Source organism: Doryrhamphus excisus, linkage group LG8 (genome assembly GCF_037039965.1).
Source record: "Doryrhamphus excisus strain RoL-2023G ecotype Guam linkage group LG8, RoL_Dexc_Guam_v1.1, whole genome shotgun sequence".
NCBI classification, from domain to species: domain Eukaryota; kingdom Metazoa; phylum Chordata; class Actinopteri; order Syngnathiformes; family Syngnathidae; genus Doryrhamphus; species Doryrhamphus excisus.
The window spans coordinates 19789429-19809407 of NC_136364.1; the positions used below are offsets into that span (position 1 = coordinate 19789429).

The 19979-nt window shown below is 41.5% G+C and overlaps 1 protein-coding gene across 3 annotated transcripts in view; it reads right to left on the reverse strand.

Annotated features, from left to right (window-relative positions):
- Positions 1–929: 929 nt before the first annotated feature.
- The window catches only part of grm5b (glutamate receptor, metabotropic 5b), a 60025-nt gene continuing 40975 nt past the window's right edge, over positions 930–19979 (reverse strand). For 2 of the 3 annotated variants that reach the window (XM_058079456.2, XM_058079455.2), the window contains exons 12-18: positions 17747–17864; positions 16694–16880; positions 16394–16552; positions 15167–15292; positions 14504–14686; positions 12483–12649; positions 930–9844 (exon numbers count right to left, since the gene is read on the reverse strand). In XM_058079456.2, coding sequence (XP_057935439.2) covers positions 8770–9844; positions 12483–12649; positions 14504–14686; positions 15167–15292; positions 16394–16552; positions 16694–16880; positions 17747–17864 — 2015 coding nt within the window. In that variant the 3' untranslated portion in view covers positions 930–8769. The remainder of the gene's footprint in view (positions 9845–12482; positions 12650–14503; positions 14687–15166; positions 15293–16393; positions 16553–16693; positions 16881–17746; positions 17865–19979) is intronic. The other variant, XM_058079457.2, reaches the window with a different exon arrangement.

Sequence of the window (19979 nt, forward strand, 5' to 3'; positions counted from 1 at the left end):
GTCTAATGCAGCAATTTGCATTGATAGACGTGTCGGCTGTGGGCGTCGGGGAAATTGTTTTCTGTTTTCTCTTCCATTTACAGCCATGTTTTTGAATCTCATTAGATTCAATGCAAGATATAAGGACAGTAGAAAATAGTACTGTATAGAACAGGGGTCTCAAACACGCGGCCCGCGGGCCAAATGTGGCCCGCAGGACACTAGTTTGAGGCCCCGCCTTGATATGAAAGTTTCATGTTAGTGCGGCGCGCGAAAAGTTTGATATGGATGCTGCATGGCATCATGTACCCAGAAAAAATTATTACGTTTGATTAATGTTCATGTTAAAGGTTAAATAACTGTTAATAGTTATCCTCCTTATCCGTGTGGAAGTGGTAAGTTTTTGGCTATTTGAGTTTAAAGGAAATAACTTGAAGGCTACCGTTTAGGTCGCTAGCTGTCTAGTTTGCGAGTTAGCATGTGTCTCAAGACCCTGCAGTTGCGCAATATGTTGTAAATAAAAAAAGTATACATGTGACTATAGTCGTGTTTTGTCATGTCTACAGGGCTCTAATAATGCTTTGTTCATTTTAATCTGAAAAAAATAATTTGTCTACCCACCAACTATATGTGGTTTCTTAAGTTTTTATTATTTGCCATTTTATTATTATTATATTTATTTATTACTGATTGATTGATTTTATTTATTCTTGATTTGTTTATTTATTTTTCATCTTATTTTGTACAGAAAAATAAAAATTAAGTCATTTTAATACTCACTTCTTCTCAGGTCTCTTGTAGATATCACCACTCCTCAGTCGTCAGCATTGAACCCATGCAAAACGGCAATATGAACCAAATGCATCCAAAATGCAGATGCAATGTTTCATTACCTGTCAGGTCTGTTGTGAGAAGACATCAGCGTTAGGAACACAATTTGGACAAAACAACACAATCTGAGGACGATTTATTCTCTGAGTAAATGGACTTTATCTCAGTTCGGAGTATTTAAGAACATTCTAAAGCAACTTACCTCTAAAAATGTAAAATATAACCAACGCAAACACCGCTCCCCCGCACAACCCTGTGATCAATGCCCTCTACAAAGCCACTTAGAAATATACTGCATTTTTCATACTACAACCATATAGTATTCACACGTTTACAAATCTGAAGGGGATATAGGAAATAGATAACCAAATATTTCAATATAAATCCATCTCTGATTATCACAGATAGTTTCTTTGAAGTTACATTCTACATTTGTAACATAAAAAAAAATGGAATGAAATCGACACCGCTTAAAAAAGTTCATAAAAATGAATCCACACAATATCAAATCGAGGAAATGATATAAGATTTCCTCAAATAAACAATAGATGTAAATAGTCTTTTTAGTACACGTACAGTAAGTTAATAGCTTGTGAAAAATTTACATCATTTGTCACAGCAGATGGTTCGTAAGATTTCGCTCCACACACTTCAAAATTCCAGATAAGAAATACAGAAGCACTTGAAATGAGGTGGGGAGGGGGTGAAAATTGGCACACACTCTCAAGGAAATAAAAAAAAAAAAAAGAGGATACAATTGTTATTTGCGTTCATTTCACTAACAGTCATTTTGAACGTGATAACCTTTTTTGCACACTTTAGCATTTAAACAGCAGTGCATTTCTTCAAGTAACATTTGCTAACCAACCATTATTCCACTTCATCAAAATCAAGTCCCGACTAACTGCTTGGTGTGATCAGCGTGGGCTGGAAGGAGAGTGGAACACAACACAGCCACTTCATTTAAATGGAGATGAGCTGCGTGCTTCTCTCCGTTCAGACCTTCGGCGTCAGTATTGCAAAAAAAAAAAAAAAAAAAAAACATTTGCTGACAAGCCTGTAAAAAATGTCACTGTAAATGAATGCCTTGATTACCTGTGATGAATTTGATTAGCTCTAGTGAGCGGCGAAAATGTAAACATCTCTTCTAAAGGCAACACTCACATTTGTTTTACTTAGTAGGGCCACTGAATTAAAAATTAGAATTAAAATCATATGTGTGTTTATGTGTTATGGTGGCATTTCACGGCTCCTTTTGGTTTAAAAAAAAGATGCATTACTTCACTTTATGACATCACACAACATCAACAAAGTAGTGGAGGATCTACAACCTGCCTGCACCATCCTGTATGTCAAATAATATCTTCCACTTTCCTCAAGCACATCATATAACATATTGTAATGCATAATAATTTAATGAATAACCAACCACAAAAAAATATCTTTATCCACTTAGAAGCCACATTCCATTCAGCAGCACCAAACAACCAATATTATTATTATTTAAGACATTGAAGTCGCCACCTCAGCTTAGCCTGCCTTAAGCAAACTGAAACATGTAACCAGCCTTAATTACTTAATATTCAAAAAAATGCTATGCTAATATCTATAGAGTGTTTATAAGTAAAGTATTTCTTCTTATCCTTCTAATGCGCCTACATCCGCACACAGCAATTTTTAAAGTCAGTCTTGGTTGAAACACGGTTGAAACCGAGGGAAAAAAAAAAGAGCTAGAAAGCTGGAACATTGCAGTTCAAGATGGCCAATATTCAAAATGACAAAATACAATATACTATATATAGTTATAATATATTATATACTATAATAGAGCAAAAAATAATATACTCATTATTTTCTGTGTATTGTTTGTCAGATTCAAGTGAATAACGGTGCATACTGCTCCAGTTGTGTGAGTGTGCATGGTGTGTTGCTCCATTCTGCTTGTGTGGTGAGGTGTTCAGGTGCACTCGTAATTGTGAGTGTTAGGGGAAAAGTTTTTTTTTAATTTTGGTACTAGGAGTGTGCGTACCCCAGTTTGGGAACCTAGGCTGTAAACCAGGGGTCTCAAACATGCGGCCCGCGGGCCAAATGTGGCCCGCAGGACACTAGTTTGAGGCCCCCGCCTTGATATGAAAGTTTAATGTTTGATATGGATGCTGTATGGTATCATGTACCCAGAAAAAATTATTACGTTTGATTAATGTTCAAGGTTAAATAACTGTTAATAGTTATCCTCCCAATCCGTGTGGAAGTGGTAAGTTTTTGGCTATTTAAGTTTAAAGGAAATAATTTGAAGGCTACCGTTTAGGTCGCTAGCTCTCTAGTTTGCGAGTTAGCATGTGTCTCAAGACCCTGCAGTTGCGCAATATGTTGTAAATAAAAAGAGTATAAATGTGACTATAGTCGTGTTTTGTCATGTCTACAGGGCTCTAATAATGCTTTGTTCATTTTAATCTGAAAAAAATAATTTGTCTACCCACCAACTATATGTGGTTTCTTAAGTTTTTATTATTTGCCGTTTTATTATTATTATTATATTTATTTATTACTGATTGATTTTCTTTATTCTTGATTTGTTCATTTATTTTTCATCTTATTTTGTGTAGAAAAATAAAAAGTAAGATATTTGAGAACAGTGGAATGTTTTATCAGAGCTTTTCTTGTAGAAAATTGGAACCAAAGCGAAGATTTTTAAATTTTTTGGTTTTTAATAAATGCGTTTTTTTTGGAAAACCTAATGCGGCCCAAGCTCACCCAGACCCGAGCTCCAGTGACCCCCCCAAGTAAATTGAGTTTGAGACCCCTGCTGTAAACAACACGGTTGCTACCCTGTTCAATTCCGTCTCAGTCATTGAATGATTTCCATATGCGAGAATATTGCACGTATGCAGCGTTTTCACTCTGACTTCACTTGACATGTCCCTCCAGATATGCTTGTGTGACCCTCAACCCGATGATGCAATAATTTGACATCTCTTCAAACGCAAGAAAAGACTACATAAGCTATATTTTATCTCTATTTATTGGTTCTAGTAGATACAAGCTTTGCATTAAAATTGGTATTTAGATATGTCACTATATCATCTCGGCTGCATGAGTGGTTCGTGCGCAGGCCTCACAGCTAGGAGACCCGTGTTCGATTCCACTCTCGACCTTCTCTGTATGGAATATGCATGCGTGGGTTTTCTCAGTTTTCCTCCCACATTCCAAAAACATGCTAGGTTAATTGGCGACTCCAAATTGTCCATAGGTATGAATGTGAGTGTGAATGGTTGTTTGTCTATATGTGCCCTGTGATTGGCCGGCGACCAGTCCAGGGTGTACCCCGCATCTCGCCCGAAGACAGCACTACTGCCACCCTGATCAGGTCTACCAGATAAAACAGTTGAGTCGTCAAAAGGGACGTACATCCCATGTCTCATCATAAACCAACTAGTAAGAAAACAATAGCTTGGTCCAGGGTTTACATGTAAACATTCAGCTGTTGTGTATGAGAATATCAAAGGGGCATCGTCCACCGCGAACACCAACACCAACATCTCCTGGGATTCCATAGACAGACTGATAAAAGCCCTTAGTCACCATCTTTTATAGTGGATGTTTGCAGTTCAAAAGTCAGCATCAGTGCAGTTCCACGGGACAGGACAATGTGGCATTTCCCTAAAAGAACATTCCAGCAACCTTAAGACGACCAAAAAAAACATTCTCATTTATCACAATTAGCCAATTTAACCAGCGGATGAAATGACATTACATGACAAGACCAGCTACATGACACAGCCTCCTCACCACACACGATCCTTGAGCTAAAAGCGAGAACTGGATCAGCAGTTAAAATGTCATCACCCTCTGATCAGCACATGGATTTAAAGTATTTTGCAGCACAAGGATTATCAGTCCAATTCTTTGGAGTGCCATTACAAAAATCAGGGGATCAAACTTTGGCTCATATTTTGGTAAAAATATGTATTTGTTTGGGTCGAGTGGTTAGCGTACAGACCTCACAGCTGGGAGACCAGTGTTCGATTCCACCCTCGGCCATCTCTGTGTGGAATTTGCATGTGCGGGTTTTCTCAGAGACTCCGGTTTCCTCCCACATTCCAAAAACATGCTAGGTTAATTAGCGACTCCAAATTGTCCATAGGTATGAATGTGAGTGTGAATGGTTGTTTGTCTATATGTGCCCTGTGATTGGCTGGCCACCAGTCCAGGGTGTACCCCGCCTCTTGCCCAAAGACAGCTGGGATAGGCTCTTGTTGTTGAATTGTTGAGGTCGAGTGGTTAGCGCACAGACCTCACAGCTGGGAGACCAGTGTTCGATTCCACCCTCGGCCATGTCTGTGTGGAGTTTGCATGTTCTCCCCGTGCATGCGTGGGTTTTCTCCGGGTACTCCGGTTTCCTCCCACATTCCAAAAACATGCTATGTTAATTAGCGACTCCAAATTGTCCATAGGTATGAATGTGAGTGTGAATGGTTGTTTGTCTATATGTGCAAATATACTAGAGGTAGTGAAATACCTTTTTCACAAAAGCATATATTATATCATTGTAATATTATGGGTGTCATAACCTTGCAAGGTTTTTTTTAAGTATCATTTTTTAAGCAAACACGTTTTTGACAACATATGAAATGTTGTGGCTGCACGGCACTGCAAGTGGTTAACTTACAGGCCTCACAGCTAGGAGACCCGAGTTCGATTCCACCCTCGGGCATCTCTGTGTGGAGTTTGCATGTTCTCCCCGTGCATGCGTGGGTTTTCTCCGGGTACTCCGGTTTCCTCCCACATTCCAAAAACATGCTAGGTTAGTTAGCCACTCCAAATTGTCCATAGGTATGAATGTGAGTGTGAATGGTTGTTTGTCTATATGTGCCCTGTGATTGGCTGGCTACCCCGCCTCTGGCCCGAAGACAGCTGGGATAGGCTCCAGCACCCCCCGGCGACGCTCGTGAGGAAAAGCGTTAGAAAATGAATGAATGTATTTCTTTCCAAATTTTCCCTCCGTTTTGGTCCAATTCAGCAGTTCTATTTGAGGCTTGTTGTTATTGGGAAAAATCGCCTCGGTTTTCAAACGTTTACATTTCCGTCTAACCTTTTGCACCACTGCGTATCCATGCATATACAACTAAAGAATGTTTCCAATCCTCCTGTTGCTGGACTAGTACTGGTAATGCTTTCACTAAACTCCCTTAGCCACATCATCTAGGCTGATGTCACAGCACCGAGTCCTTGTCGAAAAATAAACTGATCCTCTCTTTTTCTCTGCTGAGGCAGCAAATATAAAACGTGGCGTTCCACCCGAGGGGCTGATAACGTGCAGGCTGAAGTGCTGAAGCGAGCACTCCGTTCTCGCCGTCGTAATAAACACAGTTGGTGGAAGCAGGCTGTAAACTCGCTCCTCTCAAACAACACCACGACGACAATTGTTAATTGTTAAGTCGTTGCGAACAATTATATCTTTTCCTTGCTTACTTCATCCTAAACCCAGTTATGTCATATATTAATACTGTATATGCAATTACTGGAGAAAAACTGAAATAATACCATTCAAATGCACTTGTATCTATCTCATATGGAGCTATGAATAAGATCAGGGATTAGAATAAGTAACAGAGGCCTCAAGCACTTTGGAGCACTTCTGCAATGCACACTCCTTGGCAAACTGTGCACTAGAGAATACAGAAGTGTGATTTGAGAGCCCATTCACATGTATGGAAACTATTGCTTTTACAATAAAAGGATCAGAATGATCAAATTGAAGATATGAAAATACAATACAAAGTCTTTGACATTTACATTGGCTTTTTTTTTGTGTTTTTTTTTTATCAAAGCACATATTTACTAACAAGCATATAAGGTAGCCTCACCTGAACCCCCTTTGGCACAATAATTAACATGAAATCAATTATGATACAGTCATTGCCAAACATTTTGCAAGTGACTTTGTGCTTAAATAACTTTGATGCTTCATTTTCATTTTTGGGGAAAAAAAAATGCTTGATGTTGCAGAATATATAGACATGGGGCGGCACGGTGGTCGAGTGGTTAGCGCGCAGACTTCACAGCTAAGAGACCAGGGTTCAATTCCACCCTCGGGCATCTCTGTGTGGAGTTTGCATGTTCTCCCCCGTATGCATGCGTGGGTTTTCTCCGGGTACTCCGGTTTTCTTCCCACATTCCAAAAACATGCTGGGTTAATAATTGGTGACTCCAAATTGTCCATAGGTATGAATGTGAGTGTGAATGGTTGTTTGTCTATATGTGCCCTGTGATTGGCTGGCCTCTCGCCCGAAGACAGCTGGGATAGGCTCCAGCACCCCCGCGACCCTCGTGAGGGTCTCTGGCTTTTAACTCGGAGTGAGTCGTATGGTCCTGTGTCTTTTAGTTCTTTGTTTTATTGTAATTGGTTTTATTTTTTATACTTTTATTGCTTTGTTTCTTGTTTTTAATATTTTAATATATTTATATTTTAATAATTTTAATTTTGGATTATTACTTTTTAATTTTACGGTAAAGCAGTAGAAAATGAATGAATTCCGGTTTCCTCCCACATTCCAAAAACATGCTAGGTTAATTGACGACTCCAAATTGTCCATAGGTATGAATGTGAGTGTGAATGGTTGTTTGTCTATATGTGCCCTGTGATTGGCTGGCCTCTCGCCCGAAGACAGCTGGGATAGGCTCCAGCATCCCCGCGACCCTCGTGAGGAAAAACTTTTATTCTCTGGCTTTTAACTCGGAGTGAGTCATATGGTCCTGTGTCTTTTAGTTCTTCGTTTATTTATTTATTTTTTTTTTTTTTCATACTTTTATTGCTTTGTTTCTTGTTTATATTTTAATAATTTTAATTTTGGATTATTACTTTTTAATTTTACGGTAAAGCGGTAGAAAATGAATGAATTCCGGTTTCCTCCCACATTCCAAAAACATGCTAGGTTAATTGACGACTCCAAATTGTCCATAGGTATGAATGTGAGTGTGAATGGTTGTTTGTCTATACTATGTGCCCTGTGATTGGCTGGCGACCAGTCTAGGGGTGTACCCCGCCTCTCGCCCAAAGACAGCTGGGATAGGCTCCAGCACCCCCACAAGTGGTAGAAAATGAATGAATGAATGAATATAGACATGGAAAATGTTTTCTTAAAAAACACAGAGGTTGAGAGTTATTGAAGCACAAAATTGAATTCCCTGCCAAAATGTTTGCGGCCGTGAATGTATTGTTGAAAAAAATTGGAATGTTTGCGCACACGTAGCACAACACAGTGACTGCTAACACAGTTTCTGTAGTCATTATACATGCTGTGACCGTCATTGATGGTAAAGTATTAGAATTCTTGTTTGGTTTTTTTGGTCCCCGTCTTTTCAAGTGAAAAACTTTGATGGACAAATAGAATAAGAAGAATTTTTATGGCAAATACAAAGATGTGTATGTTATGGAAACTGGCAAAGCAACTTATATTTATATTTTCTTAACCAAAACAAACTCCTGCAACGCATGACTTGATCAATATTTACACTTTCATTTTTTATCCGCAAGCCGATGCTGTGCCTGTTTGACTGTTGCACAGCGGATCCACCAACCTGTCAAGTTTGTGTGCCCTTGGGAGCTTTTAAGCTTGTTTCCAAGCACTTCCCTGGCGTCTTTGACCCGTCCTTTCAATATACGAACCGCATCCATAAAGGCATACCTATGTATACTCACACAAGTGCACAATCGCTATGTCTAATTAGCTGACAGCCGTGTTAGCTCAAGGCCACGATCTATACCTAATACCACATATTTATACTGTGGCCATTTTTTTCCCTTTCCTGTGATTGACACCACTATGAAAATCTCTCACTGCACATAATGTAAACACAAAGCTTTCACACCCCCACCGTGCGGATGAATGGATTCGACTAGATCAATCCACTCTCCTTTTGTTGGCATGATCCTCTTCTCTCGGAAGCATGTCTGCCTCACAGTGACGAGGAACTCTGGCTGTAGTTTCTGAGAGTTAGTCTACTGTACCTGGGCGACGGGGGCGATGGAGGCGGGTGGGAAGGGACCGGCGGGAGACACAGATCTATGTCAGATACAGCTGAGCTACTGCTGGATGCCAGAGAGTCCCGGAAGGGCGAGGGGGGAGTTAAAGCGATAAGCTCCTCATCCAGCTCCACCCTCCTCAGCGGAGAGTCCATGAGGCAGGTGACGAGGCCTCCTCGCATGGGGGAGATGGAAGGGGACGACTGAGGGTGAGGAGGTGGAAGAGGGTACGGATGAATGGGACACCCGCTCCGGCGACCCAAACTTGACTCACCGACGGGATGGGCTTGGACTTCGGCGTATGTTGTGAGAGTAGGAGGCGTGTGGATCTCACGTGGGAGCAGATAGGGATCAGCGGGATGAGGAGGCGGCGGCGGTGGCGGCGAGTGTTTGTGTATGTGAGGATGCGTCGGAGAGGACAGCAGCATCATGGTGTTGAGCTCGCTGATGTTGGCGGTGAAGCGGTTCACCACGCAGCTGATCTGCTCCATCAGGTTGCTTTGGCACGCCACCGGTCGACCTTCCAGGATGACCAAGCGACCGTCGCTCCCGGTTACACCGGATCCGCTGTTGACGGGTCCGCAACTGCTGCCGCTGCTCTGGCTGCAAACGCTGCTGGGATATTTGGCTACACCCGTGACCTGAGGTTCCTCCTCCAAACCTGGACCCAGTCTCTGGCTTACCGTGCTGATTGGAGATGGCGTTTGTGGAGCGTACGTGAGGGAGCACCTCTCCTCCGCTTCAGAGAGCTCATAGAGGTTCTTGTCGCCACCGGCGTCGCTGTGAGAATGCAGGGAGGAAATGGACGGCAAGGAGGGAAGAGGTAAATGTGGAGGCAGGTTGCCCCCCCCCAAATAACGCTCCCCGGAGGTCTTGGAGAAGGGCTTGATGACAGCCGTCTGGTTGTTCTCCTTCTTTTTGATGTGGAAGGACAGACGCTGCCACAAGTGGTTCCCGTGTGAACTGTTGCGCTCCGTCTGCGCCCAAGACACCGACTTGCCGTTAGAGCTGAAAAACAAGATCGCTTTCAATTTCCATGGCAGTCGATTGAAAACACAGCCTTAGTAATACTTAGGACGTCATTTCCATGAATGAACTGTTCATGTACTGGAATGCTTTGAACCAGCAAAACCTTCGCCATTAAGGTCATTTGGTCAAAAGTCGAAAAAAAACTAGAACAGCAACAACAAGAAGAAATCGAGAGAATGAGGCTCATTGGACTTCTCAATATAATATTGCAGACAAGTTGATATCAAATGTGATCTCAGGAAATATGATATCAAGGAAGAACTAAATTTGAAACATGCTAGGACTACGTTAAGAAGCCATAGCATTTCAGTATGTGGAATCAAACTATGGAATGGATTGAGTAAGACCCTCAAACAATGCACAACGATGAGCCAATTCAAGAAACAAAACAAGCAGTTGATGTTTGCTAAATACAAGGATGAAGAGTCTTGAACCAGTCATGATGTGGTATACATATCACTATATGAATAAAATAAAATAAAATGAAATAAAATAAAATAAAATAAAATAAAATAAAATAAAATAAAATAAAATAAAATAAAATAAAATAAAATAAAATAAAATAAAATAAAATAAAATAATTAAATTAAAAAATAATAATAAAAATACATTTTAATTAATAAAATAAAGTAATAAAAAAAGACTTAAATTATGTTAGGAAAGCAGGAAGTGAACAAATGTAACAGTTACTGATTGTAAAAGTACCAGACGGAGGGGTAGGATTTAATAAGCTTTGCTTCTTCCTACTCCTTTTGGACATGTGGAACTGTGAACTGATTATGTGATGCATTCAATTGTAATCTGATGCATGTTCAAATGAAATAAAACCATTACCATTACCAAATGTCAGCTCCAGCCGGGAGAGAATGGTCATACAATGACAATTTCATAATTGTGGTTATTAAAAGTCACATCATTTCACATATAGTTGAGTTTTATTTTGATTAAATCGATACTATAATTTCATTTACATTCAATGAGTTTTTCCAACCAAAGTATTTTCACTATATTTCATACTCTGTTCTATTTTTAACTGACCTTATGTTCTTCATTTGTCACTGTCAGGTAATCCCTTTTTTTTTTTTCTTCACCGTCGTCCTCTTTACATTTGTCACAATTTGTCCCCTGCCCCTTCCTTTTGTCAGATTAATTCCTTTGATTAATGCATAGTGGAAGTTCTGATTAAACCTCACACCGCAATTGAAGGGAACAAGAAGAGTTTCCCTGAAAAAGCGCATACGTTTCTTTACATTGATATTCTCACCGTGTATACAACATTTTCTACTGCTTATCCTCAAGGGTCGCGAGGGGTGCTGGAGCCTATCCCAGCTGTCTTTCGGTGACCCTGGACTGGTGGCCCGCCAATCACAGGGCACATATAGACAAACAACCATTCACACTCACATTCATACCTATGGACAATTTGGAGTCGCTAATTAACCTAGCATGTTTTTGGAATGTGGGAGGAAACCGGAGTACCCGGAGAAAACCCACGCATGCACGGGGAGAACATGCAAACTCCACACAGAGATGGCCGAGGGTGGAATCAAACTCGGGTCTCCTAGCTGTGAGGCCTGTGCATGAACCACATGAACGCCGTGCAGCCACAACACTTCATTCATTCATTTATTCATTTTCTACCGCTTTTCCTCACGAGGGTCGCGGGGGTGCTGGAGCCTATCCCAGTTTTTTTGATGCGAGAGGCAGAGTACACCCTGGACTGGTAGCCAGCCAATCACAGGGCACATATAGACAAACAACCATTCACACTCACATTCATACCTATGGACAATTTGGAGTCGCTAATTAACCTAGCATGTTTTTGGAATGTGGGAGGAAACCGGAGTACCCGGAGAAAACCCACGCATGCACGGGGAGAACATGCAAACTCCACACAGACATGGCCGAGAGTGGAATCGAACTCGGGTCAACTAGCTGTGAGGCCTGTGCACTTGTCCACCACTCAAACAAAGTGTTTGCTTAAAAAACAATACTTAAAAAAAACCTTGTAAGGTCATGACACCCATAATATATTCTATAATAATATAATATCTGCTTTTGTGAAAAAGGTGTATTTGCTTTATATTTGTCTGTGTCAACATGACAGCATCTCAAAGGCCACATCTCAGCACCGAGGTAGACACGCTGCCAATTTGGTGGCGGCGGCGAGTGTACAAGACAGGAAGGACCCAGGTAGTGCCGAGGGGAATAAAAGAAGCAAAGATGGAAGCACTCTTGATACGTCTCATAAAAGCACGATTGAAATCTTGCTTGCCAAGCACGGCGAGCTCAAATAACATGCTGACAATTAAGATGGCTCTTTTTATTCTCTCACTCCTTTTCAATTGGGGAAAGTGGCTGTCCATCACTGCCTTTGTGTCTTTTGATCCTTTTGCTTGTTGCCACAGATGACAAGCGGATTGCCTTATGATTGGTGCAAAAGCTATTAGGCTTTTTTTTTATTTTCAATCAGACATGTTCTCCTTCTTGCCTTCTGCTCAGTTCATTCCCATCTCCGTCATTGCCATGTCCCTATTAGCCAATCGTCTGCAGTTCATGTTAGGGTCAGAAGAACAATCAGGTTTCGGTGAATTAGCTCAAAAACTAGCACACATACCTGAGAGTCTCAGCAGTGGAGCCTCGGCGTTTCCACAGGTTAACCAGACTGGAGGAGCGGCTCGCAGCTGAGGAGGACTTTCCATCTCCCACGTGCATGCGTACCACTGTACTGGTGGTAAAGGCACTGCGCACATTACGCTCGGGTTTGGCCAGTATGATGTATACCTTTGATGACAGAAAGTTAAATATACATTAACATTAAACTCAGCTTACATAATTCTAATTAATACCAAAACACTAGTCTAGTCCGATACAGGTATTATTTAATTGTAGAGATGCTTGATACCGATATCAGCAATTGTGTCACAAGCACATTATTTACTGTGATGCCACTGCATGCTAAATATGACAAATATAATAAGATATGATGTGATATATTTGGTCTGCCCTCCCCACAATGTAACATCCTATTTTCCACACTGTACATATTTCAAGTGAGGGACTGGATGAAAAGGCGAGGTATTCGGCTACAGTATAACACTGTATTGTCTTAAAAATAAAAACAGTAAACCAGGGGTGTTCAAAGTGTGGCCCCAGGGGACATTTTCGGCCCTTAGCTTGTACAGTAACATGCATTGTCACTTATAACAGCTTTTATAGCTTGTAGTACAATGTACATGGGATTGTTTTTTTAATATCTTTAATGTATCAAAGTGGCCCCCACATTCTTACATTTTTGCATGTATGCCATGTCAATATTTTTTGTTTTTTACTTAAAAACGTCGATTGTAATTTCATTTCTATGCTTCATTTAAAAGATCACTTAAAATGAAAAAAATACCTATGGACAATTTGGAGTCGCCAATTAACCTATCACATTCTTACCATGTTTTTGGAATGTGGGAGGAGGGTGGAATTGAACTTGGGTCTACTAGCTGTGAGGCCAACACACTAACCACTTGTCCATCGTGCAGCCCTCACTTAAAATTAATAAGTTAATAAGAGTTACCTGTACCGTTACACCCCTAGTCATCGCACACTGATATCATTGGCGTCAGAAAAACCCATACGATGCGCCGGATACGATGCGCCGGATACGATGCGCCGGATACGATGCGCCGGATACGATGCGCCGGATACGATGCGCCGGATACGATGCGCCGGATACGATGCGCCGGATACGATGCGCCGGATACGATGCGCCGGATACGATGCGCCGGATACGATGCGCCGGATACGATGCGCCCGAGACGTTGCGCCCGAGACGTTGCGCCCGAGACGTTGCGCCCGAGACGTTGCGCCCGAGACGTTGCGCCCGAGACGTTGCGCCCGAGACGATGCGCCCGAGACGATGCGCCCGAGACGATGCGCCCGAGACGATGCGCCCGAGACGATGCGCGCGAGACGATGCGCGCGATAAGATGCGCGCGATAAGATGCGCGCGATAAGATGCGCGCGATACGATGCGCGCGATACGATGCGCGCGATACGATGCGCGCGATAAGATGCGCGCGATAAGATGCGCGCGATACGATGAGCGCCATACGATGAGCGCCATACGATGAGCGCCATACGATGAGCGCCATACGATGCGCTCCATACGATGCGCCCCATACGATGCGCCCCATAGGATGCGCCCCATAGGATGCGCCCCATAGGATGCGCCCGATAGGATGCGCCCGATAGGATGCGCCCGATAGGATGCGCCCGATAGGATGCGCCCGATAGGATGCGCCCGATAGGATGCGCCCGATACGATGCGCTCCATACGATGCGCTCTCATTTGTATGTCCATATGGGTCGATATTAGGACATCACTAAAGAATTGCATAACATGGCGTCCACTAGCATCAACCATAATGTATTGCGGGTGTTATTGAGTGCGGAAATATTGAACAAACACAAACAATATTTTATTTATGGTAGAAGTGGATCACATGCAATACTATGCATCATTGTCGAGAATAGAAACATTTATATTTTTAAACAAAAATCAGTGCGGTATTTGTGAAGGCCGCATTAAATATGTATGTAGAAAGGAAAAGTAACCAAGGCGGGAAGAGTCGGCCATAAACTTACCTTGGGTACGAACATGCAGCAAAGGGCCACCGTGGCGCTGAGGCTGACGCTGAAGCACATGGTGATAATTTTATAATTGGAGCCAAAGTAGATGGGAACAAAGGCCAGCCAAATGATGCAGGTGGTGTACATGGTAAATGCGATGTACTTTGCCTCGTTGAAATTAGCAGGAACGTTGCGGGTCTGGAAGGGAAAAAAGGCAGACAGGAAGGAGCGAATCATTTTATTGTTCACTTGATTTTGCATTAATTGACAATTACGGCTGGGAACTTCATTATACCTCAATTATATTAGGTTTAAGGAACGCCTATGGCGCCGGGTTGTTATTTGGAATTTATGTCATCTTTTGTCTCCTTTTTACTAAGCAGTTTTCACACTGTGGAGAAAATTGATGGCTACAGGCCACAAACAATCAAATATGGACTTTCATTTACATTTTTGGGGGAAATGAAATTTCAGTCAGCGGTCTTTTGCTTAATCAGCCCGCAGCAATTCAATTATTATTTTTATCAGTCCGTGTGACGTCTCTCACATGAAAGTACAGGTCATAGATTTTTTTCTTATTGATCTACTTTAATCACTTTAATCAACTGTAGAAGCCTCAGGTCTGCAGAAACTGATTTTGTTGCACATGTGATGGAGATAAGAAGGTCCAGCCGTTACCTTGAAGGCATAGAAGGTACAGCTGAGGATGAGCAGGCCGTTGTATCCCAGAGGGGCGACCACACCCAAGTTGGTGGTGTTGCATATGAGGTTGACTTGGCGTATGCTGGGATAGTCATGGATCACCTGCGTGGACGAATGAAACCATTTTATACACGTTTAAATGAAAATAACTTTATTGCAAAACTGTAGGAGCACAGAAAATATGAGTCAATTGCTATTGTTATGAGTATTTTTGTTAAAGTGTGTGAATTATGTAGTGTTTAATAAAACACATTTGTATAATTTAGAGCTGCTCGGCAGCCCCACAGCTACGAGACCCGGGTTTGATTCCACCCTATGCCATGTCTGTGCATGTTCTCCCCGTGCATGCGTGGGTTTTCTCCGGGTACTCCGGTTTCCTCCCACATTCCAAAAACATGCTAGGTTAATTAGCGACTCCAAATTGTCCATAGGTATGAATGTGAGTGTGAATGGTTGTTTGTCTATATGTGCCCTGTGATCCTCACCCTAGTGAGGATAACCGTTAAAAAAATGGATGGATGCTTTAATGTACATTTTCTATTATTTATCATTCTTTTCAATTTCAAATTATTATTAGTCAAAAAATAAAATATCAGCAATTGATGATTGTTTGTTATTTGCATTACATACCGTATATAGTCACACCTTGGTTTATTTATTGTGTGGAAATATGGGGTAATAACTACAAAAGCAATCTTCACTCGCTAAATGTACTGCAAAAAAGGTCAGTAAGGATAATTCATAATGCCGCCTACAGAGAACATACTAACATACTAATTTCTAAAATCACAAATGCTTCAACTTGCTGATATAGTTCATCTTCAAACAGCTAAAATAATGCATAAGGCTAAAAATAACCAATTAGCGAAAAATGTCATCCAATACTTCTCTACAAGAGAGGAGAAATATGATCTCAGGGAAGAAGTACATTTGAAACACTTCTATGCTAGGACTACGTTAAAAAGCCATAGCATTTCAGTATGTGGAATCAAACTATGGAATGGATTGAGTAAGACCCTCAAACAATGCACAACGATGAGCCAATTCAAGAATTCAAGAAGTGAAAAAAAAAATCTTTGAATTCAAGAAAGAAGCTCCTCTCCTTTGCAAGTCTTCAGAAAATGTCAAGATTATTTTAAATATTCATTTGTCCTATATAATTACTGTATATGCTCTTGGAGTCTACTGTATTTTCATGGTCACCTGCGGGGGCTCCATAAGGAAGAGAGCTACAATGATGCCGAGCTGTAGCAGTATGAGCAGGAAGGCAATGATGAGCTGGGCGCAGGCGGACATGAAACGAGGCTTCTTGGTACAAATTTTCTTCTTGCTGCCGGCCAGGATCCGTGCAATGCGGTTAGTCTGGGAACAGAATGCAAATATTAACATAATGTCAATTCAGTGTTCTCTCTATCGTGGTTTACTTTTCCATAACTGTGTTTTATTGTCCAAGAAGGTACCTTACACTTTATATAATTCATATACTTCCAAAGTCATACTCACCTTGGTGACCAGCGCCGAGTAGCTCATGGCGGGTGACAGACCAATTCCCAAACGCTGGAGGTAGCAATGGATGACATGTGGTTTGGCGATGAGGCTGAAGGTACACAGGTACCCCAAGCAGATGCCCGCCAGTATTATGTAGCATAGCTCTCTGCTGGATGATTTCACTACAGGGGTGTCCCTGAACCTGAATAGAATGATATATATAACACACTATGAAACATCACATGCTTTATATCAGGGGTCTCAAACATGCGGCCCGCGGGCCAAATGTGGCCCGCAGGACACTAGTTTGAGGAGTTTAATGTTAGCGCGGCCCGCGCAAGTTTGATATGGATGCTGTATGGTATCATGTACCCAGAAAAAATTATTACGTTTGATTAATGTTCATGTTTAAGGTTAAATAACTGTTAATAGTTATCCTCCCTATCCGTGTGGAAGTGGTAAGTTTTTGGCTATTTAAGTTTAAGGGAAATAACTTGAAGGCTACCGTTTAGGTCGCTAGCTCTCTAATTTGCGAGTTAGCATGTGTCTCAAGACCCTGCAGTTGTGCAATATGTTGTAAATAAAAAGAGTATAAATGTGACTATAGTCGTGTTTTGTCATGTCTACAGGGCTCTAATAATGCTTTGTTCATTTTAATCTGAAAAAAATAATTTGTCTACCCACCAACTATATGTGGTTTCTTAAGTTTTATTTTTTGCCGTTTTATTATTATTATTATATTTATTTATTACTGATTTATTCTTGATTTGTTTATTTATTTTTCATCTTATTTTGTGCAGAAAAATAAAAATTAAGATATTTGAGAACAGTGGAATGTTTTATCAGAGCTTTTATTGTAGAAAATCGGAACCAAAGCACTGAAAAAGTTTGTATATTTTTCTGTTTTTAATAAATTTTTTTTTTTTTTGGAAAACCTGATGCGGCCCACCCTTGCCCAGACCCTAACTCCAGTGGCCCCCAGGTAAATTAAGTTTGAGACCCCTGCTTTATATACATCGAACTTTCCATGTTGACTGACAAATGTCCACAATCAGTGATATCTGATACCTGATGAAGACAGCAGTGACAAAGAATGTGGCCATGAGTCCAAGACAGGCAAACACCACAGCAGCGATGGGTTCAGGGTCTCCCCATCTCAAGTACTCCACCGGGATCGGATCACATCCTGGGTGTGGAGTCATAATTATTAACCATTCATTTATAAGGCATGCCGAGTGCACCATGTTCACAATATCTTTCATGTTTTGGTATAGTGTCTCCGTATCCATTTGGTGTAGATCTACACAAGTGTAGCAGCAGTACATAACAGTTAAATGCTTTGATATCGTTGCTCCTCTTTCTAATCGCTCACTCCAGCTGTGAACGGTTGTCACACCCCCCCCGTTGCAACATCTTTAATTAATGCCACGCTTGCACTGCATATACATCAGTCTCTCTGCCATTCTCAAACAAGGAGAGGGTTGATTTCTCCATCTGGATTATTATTATTGGCTTCAAATATTTAGTATTTAGGCCCCCCAGCATAGAGACGGGAGGACACTCTTGGATCTACTCTAAGATTTGTATTATTGCAGCGATTAATGATGATTAATCATGATTAAGCACAGGATGGAAATGTGATTATTCATTCATTTTCTACCACTTATCCTCACAAGTGTCGCGGGGGTGCTGGTGTCTATCCCTTGAATGGTCGCGAGCCAATCACAGGGCACATATAGACAAACAACCATTCACACTCACATTCATACATATGGACAATTTGGAGTCGCCAATAAACCTAGCATGTTTTTTAAATGTGGGAGGAGGGTGGAATTGAACTTGGGTCTCCTAGCTGTGAGGCCAACTCGCTAACCACTTGTCCATCGTGCAACCCTCACTTAAAATGAATAAGTTAATAAGAGTTACCTGTACCGTTATGTTTTTGGAGTGTGGGAGGAAACCGGAGTACCCGGAAAAAAACCCACACATGCACGGGGAGAACATGCAAACTCCACACAGAGATGCCCGATGGTGGAATCGAACTCGGGTCTGCTCGTTGTGAGGCCGGCACGCTAACTAGTTGTCCACCGTGCAGCCCGGAAATGTGATTCATTAATTCATTCATTTTCTACCGCTTTTTCCTCACGAGGGTCGCGGGAGGTGCTGGAGCCTATCCCAGCTGTCTTCTGGCGAGAGGCGGGGTACACCCTGGACTGGTGGCCAGCCAATCACAGGGCACATATAGACAAACAACCATTCAAACTCACATTCATACCTATGGACAATTTGGAGTCGCTAATCAACCTAGCATGTTTTTGGAATGTTTAGGAAACCGGAGTACCCGGAAAAAAAAACAGCACATGGAGTGTTCCATGAAAAGTTCTCCTAAGTTAAGGACAGTTTGGTGGGCGAAGTCAATACAAAGACGTGACACTTCAAATACATTCTAAATTCAACTGTGAAACTTCACTGACCACAGAAGAAGCTCCAAGCCCAAAACTAATCCTCTCTTTTTCTGCTCGTTTCACTCTCCTGGCGGCTGCTTCTGCCAGACTCTCAATTTATTTCCTTCTCTTCCATTCCCCTGCCCTCATTATTCCAAGCAACTTTTTCTCAACTCTATTTCCCTGTTTTTGTCCTCGATTGCTTGTGACAATTACCTATTTGTTTTCACACCAACTTCACAGTACAGCCATTCTCTGTCCATTTTCATTGTCTTATTCATGGCTGTCCTATTACTCCGCACCCACTAAATTTAGAGGATTTAGATTTGTACATATATAAGCCGTGCCCATGCATAAGCTGCATGTGTCCACATTGTGGTCATGTGGACCGGGCAGCTCTTTATTTCGCAGGAGGCAATCATGAGCTATAAAAAAAAAAAAAAACTCACCACAATCTTGTCAACCCATTGGAAATTGTAGAAGGTCATTACTCAATATGACAGCCTGACAAAAACAATTAATTCATCACACAGGAACTTAACACTCAAAAGGTAAAACTAATGAGTATACGAACAATGTTTAAAATCGACCCCCCAACATTTTAATGCATTACCAAAACATTTAATTGGAGGACAAGCCACAAAGAAAATGGATGGATGGGGGTTCAATGCTGCCTCAGTCCACCACAGAGAGCCAGAGGAGCCGGGAACCCGGAGCCCAGCGGGAGGCTTATGTCAATGCAGCACCCCTATAAAACTCATATTGGTACATGTTTGTATATATATATGTATATGCAAGGGGCGTTAAGTTGCTGTGTGATGAGTTTAGTGATAGTTGGGTTGACAAGCTCATTGGTA